The sequence below is a fragment of the Phyllobates terribilis genome, unplaced genomic scaffold (genome assembly GCF_046119375.1).
Source record: "Phyllobates terribilis strain yellow unplaced genomic scaffold, ASM4611937v1 Scaffold_9__5_contigs__length_417890890, whole genome shotgun sequence".
Taxonomy (NCBI): domain Eukaryota; kingdom Metazoa; phylum Chordata; class Amphibia; order Anura; family Dendrobatidae; genus Phyllobates; species Phyllobates terribilis.
Window position 1 is genome coordinate 372232885 of NW_027362769.1, and position 20107 is coordinate 372252991.

At 47.3% G+C, this 20107-nt stretch overlaps 1 protein-coding gene across 1 annotated transcript in view; it reads left to right on the forward strand.

The window, feature by feature from the left end:
* PALB2 (partner and localizer of BRCA2) overlaps nucleotides 1-20107 on the forward strand; it is a 40719-nt gene that overhangs the window by 17181 nt on the left and 3431 nt on the right. Inside the window, exons 6-12 of the mRNA XM_073648306.1 lie at nucleotides 16127-17148; nucleotides 17223-17303; nucleotides 17411-17575; nucleotides 17661-17746; nucleotides 18107-18268; nucleotides 18913-19029; nucleotides 19317-19404. Coding sequence (XP_073504407.1) covers nucleotides 16127-17148; nucleotides 17223-17303; nucleotides 17411-17575; nucleotides 17661-17746; nucleotides 18107-18268; nucleotides 18913-19029; nucleotides 19317-19404 — 1721 coding nt within the window. The remainder of the gene's footprint in view (nucleotides 1-16126; nucleotides 17149-17222; nucleotides 17304-17410; nucleotides 17576-17660; nucleotides 17747-18106; nucleotides 18269-18912; nucleotides 19030-19316; nucleotides 19405-20107) is intronic.

Consider the following 20107-nt stretch of genomic DNA (forward strand, 5'->3'; position numbering starts at 1 on the left):
GGAAGGGAAAAAAAGGTTGTGTCCGTGGGGTAGGTGTTAAAGCAACAGTAACATCTGAAGAAGAAAGACCATTTTCCAGCCAAACTAAGATTTAGCGGACAATGTGATAAGATCTGTAACGGGTCTGGGAGGCGGAACCTCTGAGCTACTATACAAGGGGGCAGTCCTTGTAAGGGAGCGGGTGGCGACCAGGGAAGACGGGCAGGAGGTCACAGCAGGTGACCGGGACAGTCTCTGAGTGAACGGGCTGGAGGTCACGGCAAGTGACCGGGGCAGTCTCTGGATGAACGGGCTGATGGTCACGGCAAGTGACCGGGGGCAGTCTCTGAATGAACGGGCAGATGGTCACGGCAAGTGACCGGGGCAGTCTCTGGATGAACGGGCAGATGGTCACGGCAAGTGACCGGGGCAGTCTCTGGATGAACGGGCAGATGGTCACGGCAAGTGACCGGGGCAGTCTCTAGGTAAAGGGTTGGTACGACCTGTGGCGGCTGATGATAGACGTGAGCTCCCAGGTGAGCAGGCGAGAGTCTCTGGATGAACGGGTGGTCACAGCATGTGACGGCGGAGCCTCCAGGAAGACCAACAGACAGGCGGCAGATGAGCGCTCCCAGGTGAGCGGGCAGAAGTCTCTGGACAGGCGGGTGGTCACAGCACGTGACGGCAGAGCCTCCAGGTAGGCTAGCAGACAGGCAGCAGATGAGCGCTCCCAGGTGAGCGAGCAGGAGTCACTGGACAGGCAAGTGGTCACAGCACGTGACGGCGGAGCCTCCAGGTAGACTAGCAGGCAGGTAGCAGGTGTGTGCTCCCAGATGAGCGGGCAAGCTGGTCCATAGACAGACTGACAGGAGTTGGAAGGCAGACCGTTGGACCTCAGGCAAGCAGGCAGGTGGCTGATGTGCGCTCCCAGGTGAGCGGGCAGGCTGGTCCTTAGACAGACTGACAGGAGTAGTAAGGCAGACCGTCGGACCTCAGACTAGCAGGCAGGTAGCAGATAATCAGGCAGGAATCTGGCAGGTAACTGGCAGGTAACTGGCAACGGGACCTGAGGGCTGAAGCAGAGTAGTGAACAGTGCAACAACATTGCTCGGGCACCTCCATTTTGGAGGAGGTGCCTTATATATGGTGAAGTCCTCCGGCCATTGGCCGGGGACTCCTTAGGACGGCGCGCGCGGCCCTTTTAAGAGGGAGGGAGAGCGCGCGCGCGCGCCCTAAGCACAGTGGCCGGGAAGGAGCGCGCGCTGCCAGCAGAGCGGGAGGAGGACGCCGGGCACGGAGCAGAGAGGTGAGGGGAACAGCGTCCCTGCCTAGCAGAGGGCAGGGACGCCGGCGCTACAAGATCCCTTTCTTACGGCCACGCCAATCGCTACAAATTCCAGATGAGGCACAAAAACAGCAGGTGCTTCAACGGATATCAAGTGCTCCTTTAAGTGGGCTCTCCTCCACCTCAACTTCAACATCACAAATACTCCAGTCCTCAGAGGTGTCACCCCAATCGCACTTGCTTCCTCACAGCTCCCAAGTCTCCAGCTGCCTGTCTGAGTATGGGGTAACACAGATGGTTGAGTCTGCAGAGCTGTTTACTCATACTATAGCCTGGGAATCAGAGGTCGACTCCAGAGCTTCTGTGAATCCAGATGAGGAAATGATCTGCACTGATGCCCAGAATCTTTATGAGTCGGATCCAGGACCAGACGCAGAAGGTTCTGACCATAATGTAGACCCTCGTTCCCAAACTGTAACTCCTGTTGGTGGAGACAATGAGGAAGACGATGATGAGACTCAAATACCTGATTGGAGCGACAACTTGAGTTTTTTGTCAGGGGAAGGAAGAGGTTGGCACTGAGGACGACGGGTGTGATAACACACAGGGTGATGATGACGAGGTTGGAGATCCCACTTACTGTCAACCCATAGTCAGCCAGTCGATGAGGTCAGCAGAGGAGGTGGAGGAGGATGCTAGTGACAACGAGGTCAGGTTGCGCCTTCCTGGACAGAGACGTAGTACTGGAAGCACGTCAACAGCTGCATCCTCAAACACAACTCTGCCTCTGACCACAAGTCGTGGTGGCTCTTCAGGTCGCATGGGCTCTAAGCCTTGCATAGCCTGGGCATTTTTTCAGATCGATAAGGATGACCCAACTCGTGTTATCTGTAACATTTGTCAGCAAAAGCTAAGTAGAGGCCAAAAAATCCATAGTTTGAGTACTTCATGCATGAACCGGCACATGGATATGAAGCATAAGTTGCAGTGAGAAGCTCACTGTGCTACAATGCGGCCTAGCCGGCCGGGCCAACCACCGTCTGCCACATCTTGTGCATCCGCGGCCTCTTCATCCTCTGTGACTGGGGGGACAGCAGTCACACCTGTTTTGGGACGCAGACCTGCCACCTCTTTACCCGCAAAAGCCTGCGTGATTGGCAAGTCATCATTTTCTTTGGAGGTGGAAACACCAGCTGGTGTTCAGCGCTGTCCGACATCGATAGCACCACCTTTGGATCAAGGCAACCTAACATGTCTGCCTGCATCTTCCTCACAGACCGGCAGTTTGCCGGGGACACCCTTCTCAACCCCGTCTAAGCACAACAGCCAGCCCTCGGTCCCTCAGATGTGGACAGGTAAAAGACCATTTCCTCCTAGCCATGAGAAAGCTAAGAGGTTGAATTTCACCATCTGCAAGCTCTTGGCTACAGAAATGCTGCCTTTCCGCCTGGTGGACACAGAGGATTTTCGAGACCTTATGTTCGTCGCAGTGCCCCAGTACCAGATGCCCAGTCAGCACTACTTCTCAAAGGTGTGCCTGCGCTCCACCAGCATGTCGCACACAACCTCACCGCTTCTTTGAGAAACTCTGTGTGTGACAGGGTGCATTTCACCACAGACACTTGGACGAGTAGGCATGGACAGGGGCATTACATGTCGCTGACTGGGCACTGGGTATCTATGGTGACAGCAGTACAAGGGGCTGCTGTCCAAGTCTTGTCGTCCCCACGAGTTGTGCATCAATCCTCTTTATCTCGAAGTTCCTCCACTGCTTCTGCCTCCTCAACCTCCTCTCGGTCCTCCACCTGCTCCCAAAGCCTGTCTGGTCATGCCACAAGCTTTCTAACTGCGCAGAAGGGATCCTGCACACCTCCTTACTATGCTGGCAGCAGGGCTCAACGTCATCAGGCGGTTTTTACTTTGAAATGTCTGGGAAATGTGAGTCACACAGCTGAGGAGTTGTGGTCAGCTCTGGAGAACCAGCTTCATGAATGGTTGTCTCCACTGGACCTGAAACCAGGGAAGGACGTGTGCGACAATGCTGCAAACCTGGGTGCGGCCCTTCGCCGGGGCAATGTCACACACGTGCCTTGTATGGCTCATGTGTTGAACCTGGTTGTCCAGCAATTTTTAGCCCAAGATCCCGGACTAGATGACCTTCTGCAGAGGGCATAGTCGCTGTGTGCTCACTTCCGCCGTTCGCATCCCGCAGCTCAGCGACTTACATCTCTACAGAAGTCGTTGGGCCTGCCACTTTTCATCGGCTAAAATGCGATGTGCCTACCCGGTGGAATTCAACTCTGCACATGTTGCAGCGACTGTGGCAGCACCGACAAGCCCTGGTGCAATACGTTCTGACGTATAGCCTGGGCCAACGAGATCCAAATCACGCTGGAGGAGTGGTCTCACATCAGGGACCTATTCACCCTTCTGCACAGTTTTGAAATGGCGACGAAGATGTTTAGTGCTGACGATGCCATTATCAGTATGACTATTCCGGTGATTTACATGCTGGAGCACATGTTAAACAGAATTCGTAGTCAGGTGGTGGCACAAGAGGAGGTGGAGGAAGTAGAGGAGGAGGAGTTGTATGCGGAAGGGCTAACATCTGCAAGGTCCAGACAGTCGGCAGCACCAAGGCGGCAGGCATGTGAGGGTGGGGGAGATGGTTTTACCAGGGCGCATGGTAGCAGCCAAACTAGTGAGGAAGGTGCAGGAGCCCAGGAAGAAGTGGAGGACGAACTGATGGAAGACTCATCAGATGAGGGAGACCTTGATCACATTTCTGTTGTTCGAGGTTGGGGGGAGAGGGCAGAGGAAGGAAGCATGATTGTTACCTCGCCACCAACACAACAGGGACTTGGTGCTCCTGGATGCGCAAGACACATGAGTGCCTTCTTGCTGCACTACCTGCAACATGACCCTCGAATTGTGAGAATTAGAAATAATCCTGACTACTGGGTTGCCACACTCTTAGATCCCCGGTACAAAAGTAAATTTGCAGAAATTATTCCTGCCATAGAAAGAGATGCACGCATGCAGGAGTATCAGCAGAGACTGTTGCAGAATCTTACATGTGCTTTTCCACAAAACACTAGTGGTGCACGTAGTGAATCTCACAGTTCCAACTTGCCAACCGTGGGACCGTCGAGTGTTCAGCACTCAAAACGTAACAGAAACACAGTATCTGCTGGTAACATCAATTTTGCGGAATCATTTCACCACTTTTTTAGCCCATCCTTTGCAAGGCCACAGGAGACAAGAAGTCTGACACATAGTCAACGCCTAGAGACGATGGTACAGGAGTATCTCCAAGTAAACATTGAAGCCATGACTGTATCACTGGACCCTTGCTCTTTTTGGGCTTCCAATCTGGATAAATGGCCGGAGCTCGCCACTTACGCCTTGGAGATCTTTCTTGCCCCGCAGCCAGCGTTCTGTCTGAACGTGTGTTCAGCGCTGATGGTGGTGTGCTGACAGATAAGCGCACGTGGCCCTCCACTGATAATGTAGACAGACTCACGTTCATAAAGATGAGCAAATCATGGATCCGAAACGACTTTTCTACCCGTGTCATCCTGGGGAGAGTAAAAGCTTGATGATTTGTTAAAATCACCTCACCAACCGTTTTAAGCTTTCAAATTACTAATCATGTTTATCTGTATCTTGACTGGAAAATAATTTGGGCCTTGTAACAGTGTGCAGTACTAATTCTATTAGGCCATCTATACTAAACTCCACCAGATTTAAAATTACTAATCATGTTTATCTGTATCTTGGCTGGAAAATAATTTGGGCCTTGTAGCAGTTTGCAGTACTGATTCTATTAGGCCATCTATACTAAACTCCACCAGATTTAAAATTACTAATCCTGTTTATCTGTATCTTGGCTGGAAAATAATTTGGGCCTTGTAGTAGTTTGCAGTACTGATTCTATTAGGAGATCTATACTAAGCTCCACCAGCTTTCAAATTAATAATAATTTTTAGCTGCATCTAGCCCGGAAAATAATTTTGGGGCTCCTAGATGCGCAAGACACGTGAGTGCCTTCTTGCTGCACTACCTGCAACATGACCCTCAGATTGTCAGAATTCAAAATAATCCTGACTACTGGGTTGCCACACTCTTAGATCCCCCACACTCTTCGATCAACCTTTTCATTTTAATAAAGAACAAAAAAATGTTAATTTTTGAAATTATAAGTGTTAGCAGGTTATTAGAAACTGAAATCAAACAGTTTTCAACTCAAAACTTTATTCTAGGTGATGTTACATTTGCACATAGGATCCCTTGTTCGAAAGGAGCTTCTGAACTCTCTCGTCCTTTGAATTTGTCAGGTTTTGGATGGTTTCTGCTTCAATTGTTTTGCATGAGGACAGAATACCCGCCCAGAGCTGTTGCTTAGATGTGAACTGCCTCCCGCCATCATAGACACTCCTTTTGATGATGCTCCAGAGGTTCTCAATGGGGTTGAGGTCAGGGGAGCATGGGGGTCACACCATAAGTTTGTCCCCTTTTATGCCCATATCAGCCAGAGATGCAGATGTGTTATGTGCAGCATGAGACGGTGCATTATCATGCATGAAAATGATCTTGCTGCGGAATACACGGTTCTTCTTCTTGAACCATGGCAGGAAGTGCTGTTTGAGAAACTCCACATACATTATGGAGTTCATCTTTACCCCTTCAGGGATCCTAAAGGGGCCGACAATCTCTCTCCCCATGATTCCAGCCCAAAACATTACTCCACCTCCTCCTTCTTGGTGCCGTAGCCGTGTTTGCATCAACAAGCCATCCTCCACTCCATCCATCTGGACCATCGAGCGTTGCACGGCACTCATCGGTGAACAAAACAGTTTTGAAGTCAGTCTTCATGTATTGTTTGGCCCACTGGAGCCGTTTCTGCTTGTGTACAGTGGATAGAGGAGGTCGACAGGATGGCTTACGCACAGCTGCAGACCTCTGAAGGACCCTGCATCTTGTTGTTCAGGGGCCGTTGGAGGCACCAGCAGCTTCAAAAACTTGTCTGCTGCTAAGACAAGGCTTTTTTGCCGCTGCTCTTTTAACCTGACGTAATTGCCTGTAAGAAAGAGTCCTCAATTTTCCCTTATCGGCACGCACACGTGTGTACTGTGAATCAGCTACATATTTCTTGATTGTGCGATGATCAGGATGAAGTGTCTTGGCTATGTTGATTGTAGTCATGCCTTGACCTAAACACTCCACAATTTGTTTCTTCTCAGCAGCCGACACATCCTTTTTCTTTCCCATTTTGGCTGAAAATGTAGGCTGCTTAATAATGTGGGACAGCCTTCTTAAGTAGTCTTGACTTTCATTGGACACACCTGCCAAACTAATTAGCACAGGTGTCTGCAATTGCTTACAGTGATATAAAGAGCCCTGACACACATCACCATCAATGAGTTTAACTGACAAACCAAAAAATTCTTACCTTATCACTCCGAAACACTTTTTGCATAATAATTTGGAACACAGTGTACATGTGCTTTTCCACAAAACACCAGTGGTTCACGTAGTGAATCTTACAGTTCTAACTTGCCAACCGTGGTCTGTATGGAGTTGTTCAATAAAGGGCCCAAAATTAAGATAACATAGACGGGAGAGGTCTCTATGAATACGAATTCCTAAGTATTTGATACCCTGTGAGGGCCAGGCAAAGGGAAAGTTGGACTGGATGGAATCCTTTATGGATTTGGGGAGGGAGACATCGAGGGCCTCAGACTTCGCTGCATTGATTTTAAAATTTGACCATGTAACAAAGTGATCTATTTCAGCCATAACAGCAGGGATGGATATATGTGATTGAGTGATATATACTAGGACATCATCAGCAAATGCAGAGCACTTGTACTCGGTGCCTCCCACCTCAATCCACCTAATATTGGGGTTATGGCGAATTGATGAGAGCAGGTGCTCCATCACTAGGATGTATAAGAGAGGGGACAGAGGACATCCCTGCCTTGTCCCATTGGTGATCATGAAAGGTGATGAAAATGTTCCATTTATCTTCAGCCTAGGTGACGTATTGCGATACAGGGCCGTGATTTTGGCTATGAAAGGGTCCCCTAGACCCCTACCCCAAGCTTTTTAAGAGAATAATATATGGCGTGCCAGGAGACTCTATGGAATGCTTTCTCAGCATCCAACGAGAGTATCTAACTACAAATTTTTAACTGCATGTAGCCCAGGAAATACTTTGTGCCTAGTAGCAGTGTCTGCTAGTCAGCGGATTATCCCAGCTGTTAAGCAAGCTACACCACCTGTAGTTTGGACACTTAATTTTTTCAAAGGAAATGGTTCGGGCCCCCGGGACACTCAGTGAAGAGCATCGGGGAGGCACCCCAAGGCACAGGGGCTGGGACTGGCGGCAGGACGCCTTGCGGTGGACCGCCAAGCTCGATCCTTATAAAAGCTTTTTAACTGCAGCAGCTTTAGTGCACGCTACTGGAGCTTGAATTACCGCAGCTGCTGGCATGAGACTTGCCCTCCAATAGATCCTTGTAAAAGGATTTAAAGTGTATTCATTCAAATTAGAGAAACAATTTAAATTAAAAAGATTAGACCTGCCTCCACCGCAGGAGGGCTCGCTCGACCCACCAGCGGACAGGCACCATTATTGGGAGAGGGGGGCTGGCCATCAGGGTCCACCGCGGCTCTGGCACAAACCCGGCGACACGGAGGTCGCACGGGCAGGAACGGACTGGCCGTGTCGGCTTCGCACTTTTTTGGTTTTAGAAGGGCATGACATGCCTATATCTGTTTCCATCAAAAAGGTCATAAACATAAACCACCTCAATGAAGATTTTCAATACCCATAAAAACCTGCATTTACATAAACCAGATTTTTGAAAAGCGGATGTAGAGCAAATAATATTTAAAAATTATTTATTTTTATTACATCAAATTTACAAACTTCAATAAAAAGCATAAAAAAGCAGTGGCCTGTTGATCCCATGCAAGAAGTCATCCAATTAATGAATCACAATGTTAATACAGAAAACACTGCACTATTGCACAAGAAAAAAGGGGGAAGGGCGATGTAAACATAAGACCAATAAATATAATATTATAGTATCAATATACATATTTTATGGGTATTGAATGCCTATATCTGTGTCTCCCCCTCCTTTTACTCCTCCACCTCTTTTCTTTTCGCATGACTATATGTACTTGTCACTTTTCCATGTGTTAGTTGTGTCTTCTGAGCAGTTTGTCAGCCTTTGGACACCTTTGAAGGTGTTTTCTATGTGTTACTATGTGTTTTTGTTTGCCTGCCATTGGTTTTAATGGTGTCCGAAGGTGTTCGACGAACCGAACCGAACTCGAACACTATGGGGGTGGCTCAACACTAGTGATAATATTTATGTGATGTGAAGCAGTGCTATTTAAAAGTGGAATTGTGAAATGTGGTATTATTGTGTGAGGTATATGAATTGTCATTATATGCTATGTTACTTACGATTAAAAAAGATTGGATGTTTACCTCAATGTCTAACATGTCAGTCCCACTTTTTTGCTGCTTATCTTATTACCATCACGTTGACTAACCCTGTGCGCATGCGGGCCGTCGGTTTCCCTCGGGTGCGTGCGCCCCGCTGTCTGCTGCCTCCTGCTCAGAGCGTGGTGCGCACGCGCAGGGGGCATGACGGCTTGGTCGCACGCTCATGACAGGATACCTACGGCGCATGCGCCGCCTTGCGGAAGTCACTGTAGCTTGGATGGTCATGTGGTGCGTCACATGACCACAGAATTTACATATGTAAGGTCCTTGCACATTGTGTTATTTCAGCCTCTTGAGAAAGCCACATCCTTTCAGGCGAAACGCGCGTTGAGGTGGTCCTTCCATGGGTCTAATGCATTCAGCACTTCAGCTTTGTGTCCCATCCTCTGGTAAGGCTCCTTTTACGATAATTGGACTGTGGGTGTTACATGTGATTATGGACTTTTTTTTAGTCCTGGGTATAACGAATGACTGCTTGCTCCCCGACCCTTCTTTGTAATTTGGATATTTACCTTACCTTAGGAGTCCCCACCCCGCAATTAATGTATATGGTGTGGGTAGGTGGGGGGGCTCATATGCTGCTCAGTGCTGCTATCCCTTGACCCCGTGTATCCCTATTTTTAAATGCTGTGATTTGATTATGAATTTTTGATGTATTTAATAAAGGTTGTTTTTCTAACTAAATTACTCCATGTTTTCTCCGTGGTTTAAATATGTCTTTGGAGTAGAGCTCATGCTGACCTAGAATTTATGGCTTAACAGCTATGTTTGCTCTCGGGCATGTATTTAAGGCTGTTGTATGTATGCTTTTTACGAGTTGGCAGGTCATCTTTGGAGGGGACTTCAACACTGTCACGAGGCCCCGGGATAGAGGAGGTTCCAGAGACAAGTTGACTTATGATAGCATCGCCCTTAATAGCATAGCTAGTGAGGCTCACCTGGTGGATGTCCACATCCGGCACACCCCAGGCCACGAGGGGTTCACCTATCATAGAGGTAACTGTAGGTCCAGGATAGACAGGTTTTATTTAAAGGAGGAAGCCGTCTCTTCAGCAGTATCTGTTGTCGAGGTGGAGTTCTCCTATCACTGTTTGATTTTGTTTTCTCTGAATGTTACAGAGACCCCCTGGATGGGAAGAGGCTTTTGTAGGCTCAATTCATCTCTCTTGGAAGAAGTGGAGATAAGACAGTCCTTTGAGGATTTTCTTCAGAGCCAGGTACCCTTACTGGATCTTTGTAGTAGTAAGTCAGAGTGGTGGGAGATGTTCAAGAAAAGGGTGGCGAGATTCTTCCGCCAGCTCTCGAGCCTCAGGAGCCTGGACAGGTACCGCCTGTATCAGGGCCTGAGGAGGAAACTCGAGCATCTTGTCTTAACTGGAGGTAGCCGCGAGGAGATCTCCAGAGTGAAATCTTTGCTAATGAGGTGTCAGTATGATAGACACACATCTTTGGTTTTTCAGAGGGATTACGGGAAGTACCGCTCGCCCGACCCTTACAGAAACTGTGCAAGGGTTACAGGACTGGTTGACACTGCGGGGTCCCTGAAAAGATCCAGATCAGGGATCCTGGAGGTCGTCAGATCCTTCTACTCGCACCTCTTGGGGAAGAGGGATCTGGATTGGGATGAGATGTCGGCTTTTCTGGCTGAAGCCGTCCCCGAACCAGGGGTAGACCCCTCTCTTGGCGTTTTGACAGAGATGATCAGGGAAGAGGAAGTTAAGTTGGTGATTGAAGGGCTTGCCCTAAAGAAATCTCCCGGTCCAGATGGCTTAACATCTGAATTCTATAAGATCTTTAAGGACGCCTTGGTTTCCCTCTTGACTGAGGTATTCAATGAGTGTCTTTCCTCGGGCATTCTGCCAAAGTGAATGAGGAGGTCTGCCCTGATCATCTTATCAAAGGGTAAGGACTCCTCTTGCATTGAGAATTGGCGTCCCATAGCGCTTCTCAATGCAGACTGGAAGGTTTTGGCAAAGGTGCTGTTTAAGCGGCTAGTAAAATTTGCGCCTCGGCTCCTCTCGGGGGCCCAGCATTGCTCTGTTCCGGGCCGCAGTACGATTAGTACTGTACTCTGTGTCCGAGAGGCGGTGGAGCAGGGTAGGGCTGGCCACTGGAAGGGGTACATGCTGTCATTGGACCAGGCAAAAGCGTTTGATCGGGTTAATCATGAGTACCTCTGGTCTGTCCTTCTGAGGTATGGCCTGCCGGGGAGGTGTATTGATTGGCTTAAGACCTTGTATGCTGGGGCAGAGTTTCCCGCTTGTGAACGGTTGGATTGGCAGCTCTTTTGAGGTAGGGTGTGGTGTTCGCCAGGGTTGTCCCTTGAGCCCGCTGCTGCTGTACTTGTTTGCGGTTGACCCACTTCTTAGGAGGGTGGAGCGTGGACCGTTGGCTGGGATCGGGATGGACCGGGCAGCACCGGAAGCCACTCTGAGAGTGGTGGCTTATGCCGATGATGTCACCGTTTTTATTTCCTCTGACAGGGAGGCAGAGTGGCTGGTGTCAGAGGTAAATTGCTACTCGGAGGCATCCGGGTCTAAGATCAACCAGGATAAGTATGAGAGTCTCTGGCTGGGAGGAGGAGATCCTGGTTTTGATCTCCCGGACACCCTTCCAGGACCCAAAGTCTCTGCAAAAGTTCTTGTCATCGAATTTGGCCAGGGGGATTACCCCAAACAAAATTGGGACAGCAGGCTAGAGATCGCCACTCAGAAGGTGGACCAATGGAAGGGTTGGTCCTTGACCCTAAGGGAAAGGGTAAACCTGATCAAAACTTACCTGCTCCCTTTGCTGATCTATCTGGGCAGTGTGTGCTTCTTGCCGGAGCCTCTCTGGACTCGGGTCTACAGTTTGTTCTTCCAACTGTTATGGGGGAATAGACTGAACCTGGTCAAGAGGGAGGTTACTTACCGTACGAGGAGACTAGGAGGGTTGGGTATGGTCAACTCTGTGGTATTCCTTGTGAATACCTTCATTAAGATCAATATTGCAAACCTCTGGAAAGAGAGGGCTCCTCTGTGGGTATTCTCCTGTAGGGGATGGTTTCAGCCTTTTTTCCAGGAATGGGAGACAGGAGGGCAAGTGAAGGATCTACGCACACCGCATGGACATCTCCCGGCTTTCGCTACCCTGGTTCTGAAGGTAATTCGCCGGTGGGGTCCGGGAATGTGGGAGGTCAGGACTCTGCCAAGGAAGCTCCTTGACAAAATGGTTCTGTTGACTCATTTTCACAGGCCTCTGGCGCTCAGGGATTGCCCAAGTCGGGATCTTGGGGTGGGCCTGCATCTTTTGAATTCTATCAGGATCCCCTCGAAGTTTTGGGACTTGGCTTGGCGCTGCTTCCATGGGAAACTGTGTGTGAGGGACAATCTGAAGTGTAAGAGCTATAAGGACAGGAACTGTCCTCAGGAGCATTGTGGTACCATGCTGGAAAACATGGACCACTTCCTGCTTCATTGTCCCTTTAACACAGAGGTGTACAACAGGGTGGGCGCCTCCATTGGCTGGCCCCGGCTGGCCGGTCTCTCTTATGCGGAATGGGCCTATGGAGCATTCGGAGACCTGGGTGGTCGGGACCGCTGCACCTTATTTCTAGTTAGCACAGTGGTTAGGTATCACACGTGGAACGCACGGTGCTTAGTATTGACGTGACGGAAAATCCTCCCAGTGGACGATGTGTTTAGGACCATACTCGTTGACTTGGTGAAGGTGCGTTCTCTGGAGTATGAGAGACTGGGCACACATAGGGCCGCTCTCCTCTAGAGGGGCTTTTCTTTTAGTGTACCCTAGTCTGGTCATCTCCTCTCCTGGTGGTGGGCTGCTGCTGACACCATAGATTTTTGTTTTGTTTTGATCAGTAGACAGTGATGTAGGGCTGCAGGCACCGAACTTGGGCTTTGTTAGTTGTGGTTATTGTATAGTTTGTTATTGTATTGTTTGTTTCTGTATATATTGTATATAAGGATTTGGGTGTAGGTGTTAGGTTGGGAGGTGGGTTCATCTTGTGGGACACTGATTATTTGGGTGAAAAACTGGCACTGCCTGATCTGGCCTATGGACGTTGGACATGGACTGAGGCATGAGACGCAGGACCAGCTCTCAGGTCAGTGCTGGGGTTGGGACTGGTGGGCTTGAGTGTGGGATGCTTAGTTTAGTCTTGTATATATTTGTATAGTTAGTATTTATTTAATATTAGTTAAATAAAATATATATATATATATACAGTACAGACCAAAAGTTTGGACACACTTTCTCATTTAAAGATTTTTCTATATTTTCATGACTATAAAAATTGTACATTCACACTGAAGGCATCAAAACTATGAATTAACACGTGGAATTATATGCTTAACAAAAAAGTGTGAAACAACTGAAAATATGTCTTATATTCTAGGTTCTTCAAAGTAGCCACCTTTTGCTTTGATGACTGCTTTGCACACTCTTGGCATTCTCTTGATGAGCTTCAAGAGGTAGTCACCGGAAATGGTTTTCACTTCACAGGTGTGCCCTGTCAGGTTTAGTAAGTGGGATTTCTTGCCTTATAAATGGGGTTGGGACCATCAGTTGTTTTGTGCAGAAGTCTGGTGGATACACAGCTGATAGTCCTACTGAATAGACTGTTAGAAAAGCAGTTAAGTAAAGAAAAACGAGTGGCCATCATTACTTTAAGAAATGAAGGTCAGTCAGTGCGAAAAATTGGGAAAACTTTGAAAGTGTCCCGAGGTGCAGTTGCAAAAACCATCAAGCGCTACAAAGAAACTGGCTCACATGAGGACCGCCCCAGGAAAGGAAGACCAAGAGTCACCTCTGCTTCTGAGGATAAGTTTATCCGAGCCACCAGCCTCAGAAATCGCAGGTTAACAGCAGCTCAGATTAGAGACCAGGTCAATGCCACACAGAGTTCTAGCAGTAGACACATCTCTACAACAACTGTTAAGAGGAGACTTTATGCAGCAGGCCTTCATGGTAAAATAGCTGCTAGGAAACCACTGCTAAGGACAGGCAACAAGCAGAAGAGACTTGTTTGGGCTAAAGAACACAAGGAATGGACATTAGACCAGTGGAAATCTGTGCTTTGGTCTGATGAGTCCAAATTTGAGATCTTTGGTTCCAACCACTGTGTCTTTGTGCAATGCAGAAAAGGTGAATGGATGAACTCTACATGCCTGGTTCCCACCGTGAAGCATGGAGGAGGAGGTGTGATGGTGTAGGGGTGCTTTGCTGGTGACACTGTTGGGGATTTATTCAAAATTGAAGGCATACTGAACCAGCATGGCTACCACAGCATCTTGCAGCGGCATGCTATTCCATCCAGTTTGCATTTAGTTGGACCATCATTTATTTTTCAACAGGACAATGACCCCAAACACACCTCCAGGCTGTGTAAGGGCCATTTGACCAAGAAGGAGAGTGATGGGGTGCTACGCCAGATGACCTGGCCTCCACAGTCACCAGACCTGAACCCAATCGAGATGGTTTGGGGTGAGCTCGACCGCAGAGTGAAGGCAAAAGGGCCAACAAGTGCTAAGCATCTCTGGGAACTCCTTCAAGATTGTTGGAAGACCATTTCCGGTGACTACCTCTTGAAGCTCATCAAGAGAATGCCAAGAGTGTGCAAAGCAGTCATCAAAGCAAAAGGTGGCTACTTTGAAGAACCTAGAATATAAGACATATTTTCAGTTGTTTCACACTTTTTTGTTAAGTATATAATTCCACATGTGTTAATTCATAGTTTTGATGCCTTCAGTGTGAATGTACAATTTTCATAGTCGAGAAAATACAGAAAAATCTTTAAATGAGGTGTGTCCAAACTTTTGGTCTGTACTGTGTATATATATATATATATATATATATATAAATGTATATGTATGTATTAGTTTGTATATATTTTTGTCGGCTATTGTTTATTTTACTTATTATTAGTGTTGAGCGAGTATGTTCTATTAACCCTTTCGCCGAGTATGCTCGGGCCGAGCTCCGAGTATTTACAGCTGCTCGGTGATATGGTTGAATCGCTCCCGTGTGCATGATTTGCGACTGTTTCACAGTTTTACTACATGGGAGGAATGTCTATTTCTTACACATTCCTCACATGTAATAAAGCTGCCAAACAGTTGCAAATCATGCACACGGGAGCGATTCAACCTTATCACCGAGCAGCTGTAAATACTCGGAGCTCGGCAGGAGCATACTCGGACAGAACATACTCGCTCAGCCCTACTTATTATATTGTTATTATTTTGTTTGGTAACCGGACCAGATGTCATAGTGTAAGTAGTTGTTATTCTGTATATATCTAATATATATAATCGTCTTATCCCGTCTGTCTGTCCTTCTGTCCAGGAAATCCCGCCTCGCTGATTGGTCCGGACTCGGCCAATCAGCTACGCGGGATTTCAGAAAAAGATGGCGGCCGTTAGCGGCTCATCTGCCGCACGGAGGTCAGCGGCGATGCTGCTCGCAGCAGAAGTACCCAGACCGGCGGCGCCGCTGACCTCCTTGCGGCTACCGTCGGGAGATCAGCGGCCAAGGCCGCTGATCTCCCGTCGGCAAGTGTGAAGGGAGGACCGGGGAGCGGTGCCGCCGGTCCGGATACTTCTGCTGCGAGCAGCCGGTCATCTCCCAGCTGCTCGCAGCCGAAGTACCCGCACAGGCAGCGCCGCTCCCCGGTCCTCACTAATACGATTTGCTGATTGGTTGCGGCCGCCGACCACGACCAATCAGTGATTTTGGCGCCAAATGTAAACACCGCTCTGCTGATTGCGCCCGGTCGGCCGCATACATATTCTAGAATACCCGATGCGTTAGAATCGGGCCACCATCTAGTGTATAATATGTGTGTGAGGAGAGAGTGAGCGGCTGGACCAGTCTCATTACATTGTTTATTTTGTGGTTATTAATTTTGTTATGTTTCTGTTATTATTATTGTTATGTTTTTCATTATTATAATAAAAAGATCTACAGGATGTAACTCAGGATCAGTAATGTAATGTATGTACACAGTGACTGCACCAACAGAATAGTGAGTGCAGCTCTGAAGTATAATACAGGATGTAACTCAGGATCAGTAATGTAATGTATGCACACAGTGACTGCACCAGCAGAATAGTGAGTGCAGCTCTGGAGTATAATACAGGATGTAACTCAGGATCAGTAATGTAATGTATGCACACAGTGACTCCACCAGAAGAATAGTGAGCGCAGCTCTGGAGTATAATACAAAATATAAGTCAGGATCTGTAATTACAAAATGATCTACATGTAATGGGATGAACTAGGAAGGTGCTGATATTTTTACATCTGCATGCCTGATAATGGCGTTCCTCTTCTTTTTTCTGAAGGTTCACCCTTTCGTCTTTTCGGCAGCAGGCCTAACCTGCTCCTTCTCTTGCGCCATTCAGACATCACAGATTTCCATTTGCCTGATGAAGACTTCGGACTCCTTAAACTCAAGAAGCTGAAATCCATTAATCTCCTGGAGCGATTTGTCACTGATCCAAGTAAACAGCAGAAATACTATAAACGGGCCGACAGCATCGACAACCCGACAGTGCCAGACTGTGACAACCCGACACTGCTACATGGACCAGCGGGGGTCTGCCCGTCTGCATCTCCAAAACTGGCAGAACTCGGCAAAGCAAACGACAATTCATTTCTTGACAGCAGCCAAACCACGTTACGTGACAAGGTATCAGCTGCTCAACGTGGCCGGACGGCATCTCAGACTTCTATTTCTAAGGAGGAACCAGAAGGTGTTCAGTGCTCGCTCTCAAAAGAGACTAATGGGACTGTCACACATGGTTCTCCAGTCACCCGTTCCCTCCAGCAGGTCTTTTATGATGCCCCCCAACATACTGCAGTTTGGAAACCCACTTATTCTAGTGCGCAGGTGTCCGAGCCTGTCTTACAAGCTCCTTATGAATCCTTAGATCTTGAGGCTTCTACTTCAGTGCAAGATGTTGTCGTCTTGGGCACAAACATGGAGCCTGCTGTAGATATGAACTCCTGCTTAGAGACAAAGCCACCGCTCAGCGTCCTTGGTTCTGCTAAAGAAGACACCTGTAACATTGTCCTGTCGACCTCCATGTGCTCTGTCCCGGCAGATCCTCACACGGAGAGCGTATTTTCAGGATGCACCCCCGGCCTGCCCATGTTGGGTTTCACCCCAGCTGCTTTTTCGTCTCTTGCTCCTTGTGAGCAGACGTCACCAAGAACAATATCGTTCCCTCCATTTAACAATGTGGATGAATTGGTGGCAAAGGACAACGACGCTGCCCATCAGTTCAGGAATTTATCACTTCCTCCACCGGGGGGCGACACTCAGGAATCTGCGGTGAAGAAAACTCATCTTCAAGAATATGAAGTAAGTTCTGTTGACGACCCATCGATGGATACACAGTACTCATGAGCTCTAACAAAGCAAGTTATTGTTTCCAGGAAAGTGCAAACAGATTGGATCAATGTGATGAGGAGGGAATGATGGGAGGCGACCATCTACTTCTTATCTCCGAAATTAAGGTCAGAATATCTCTAGTTTTGAGCATATTTGTCTTATCTATTTTATATCTATCTGACAGATATATAGGTAGGAGGAAGATGATGAACGATAGCTTCTATGTTTGCAGGACGCGTGCGATGGAGGACCTCCTGTAGATCTGTGTTCTCTTTGGTGGGATTTCCCTGGACGTATAGACCTCTGCATTGTATCGGCTAGTGAATATTCTGTTCGCCTTTGGAGACCCCAAGAAGTTTGCAAATGGAAATGCGTTCACAACTGGAATTTTCCAGAGGTGAGAGGATGACGGCAGCCGTCAACCACTGAAAACTCCTCTGCACTTTTGCCATAACTCATATTTGCTTTTCTTCTCATTGTAGATACCTGTCATCCAAATTCTTCCATTGTTCCAAGAGAAGAACCTCGTGTGCGTGGCTCTGGGAAATGTCGAAATTATGGAGATCTGGTAAGTAAAAGAACTGAGGCACATGGTAAGAGGCAGAACCAAAGAACCACTAAACCCAAATTTAAAGGGAATGTGTCACCCCCCTAGTCGATATCAGACCTCTACTATGGGCATACAGGTGATAGAAAAGTAAATCTATACTTACCTGTATGGCCCATAGTAGAGGTCTGATATCGCCCAGGGGGTGACAGATTCCCTTTAACGGGGCTGTTAAAAAATGTAGAAAATGTAAATTTTGTACTGTTTCTTCCAGAGCAGCGTGGAGCCGAGCGTATCGCATCTTTCACTTTTCCACATAATATAGTGCGGCTCTATGCCACATATATTATGTTTTCTTACAAGTGCTTTTATTTTGCACAGGGCGCTGACTTCAAATCCAGAGCTTCTTACTTGGGAGAAACAGTTGGTCAAACATGGGCTCATCAAGACTTCCCAGGGTCTCTCCCGGCATCGTTTGGTCACCACCAGCGGAGAAGGAGGCAGTCAGGTGGTGGAGCTGTGGCAGCTGGCAGAAAACGGAAGGTGAGGAGATAACTGTATAGTCTGGAAGTAATTACATTAAAAGTTTTATAATCTAGTGATATTAGGACTTGGATTAATGGGAACCAATCACCTGATTCCTGCTGCCCAAACTGCTTAGGAGCAGGAATCAGCCAGGCTTCACAATCGCTGCCAGGTATAATTTTTTCTGAAACGTGGCAGGGTTTCTAAGAAATATAGTTGGAATATCCGATCCTGCACCCCTCTTGCTGGCTTCTCCCAACCAGGCGCTAGCTGATTGACAGGTCTGTTAAGACGGAGACCTATTAATTACCTGGAGCAGAGCTGAGAGAAGCTGGACTAGTTTCACTTCAGGCTATGGTCCTTAGCCGGTTCTTCACGCTATACGAATGGTCCTTGGCCTGTTCTTCAACCTATACGCATGGTTCTTGGCCTGTTCTTCAAGCTATATGCATGGTCCTTAGCCGATTCTTCAAGCTATATGCATAGTCCTTAGCCTGTTCTTCATGCTATACGCATAGTCTTTGGCCTGTTCTTCAAGCTGTATGCATGAATCGGTGGACAAGTTCCCTTTAACAAACAATCCACATAAAACTATACAGATAGAGAAGTTTCAGATAAGTTTGGATTTAGTGGACTGTAATGTGCGCTCTCTTGTTTCGCAGTGTGGCTGGTTCCCATACTCTAGTGGCCCCTAAAGACAGCGTTGTAGCCTTCTCAGAAGTGGACGGCGAGAGGGACGCTCTGGTCGGATCTACTGTGGACAACAATCTAGTTCTCTGGTGAGACCAGTGTGTAAAGATATAGAATTCCACTAATCCATCACCTGTTGATCTAGAAAACCTGTTAATTTGGTGTCAATAAAATGGGTTATTCCCATCGAAAACATAATTCCCTTATCCTTAGGGTAGATAATAAAAGTATGATCGGTGGTTATCTGACTACTAGGACCCCCATCATTTTGTATATCAGGGGGTCCTGTGTCCCACGTGTGAGTGGACGCAGTGATGTTCATGCGTGCCAATGCCGCATTAGGTAATACTGGCACTTTCCTTATTGTGTGATGCAGGAATTCAGTGAGCGGACATCTCCTGGGAACATTTTACATAGGAAACATCTGTTCTGACCTCACTTGTATAAGTGCGACATCTGACTCGGTGAGAACTCTGTCTCTTTATTTTTTTCTATTGTTTTATACCATATTTTATTCACTTTTAACCTGGTTGCAGCGAAAAATTACGGAACTTGTTCTTGTTTTTTTACCCCGTGCCATTGTTAGGGGTTAAAGTTCCTGAAATATAACAGGAGCAGATCCAGTCTCTGGCCCCTTATTACCGCTTCTTTGTTGTCTGTTGATCGCTACATACATGGCGCTCACTAAGCGCCATACAGTGAGCAGAAGCATCAACAGTGCTAGTCCTTTCTGTAGGGCCTGGTGATCACATTTGCTGGTATAGCAAAACTTCTGGGTCTTGGCCGACCCAGATCAGCTCTGCCAGTGGTGCCTGGGGACAGAAGGAAGTTGTTTCCCCTGTAACTGGTTCACCTATGGATGCCTCAGTTACAGAGGAAAATAAAAATAACATAAAAGAAAAATATTCACTGGAAATCTTTTAAGATCTCTTGTTGGACAAATAATGAATGGAGAAAGGTTGAACTTGATGGACCAGAGACTTTTTTTTCACCTATGTAAAATATGTAAAAAAAATTTATAACAACATGTATAAGACAGCTGCAAAAAAAAAGTAATAAAAATTAAAAAGTCTCTGATTAAAACTATGAAAATAAATCTGTTTTTGTGTTATATGAAATACATTTTATTACATATATATAACAAGAAACCTCCATATATTACGTATC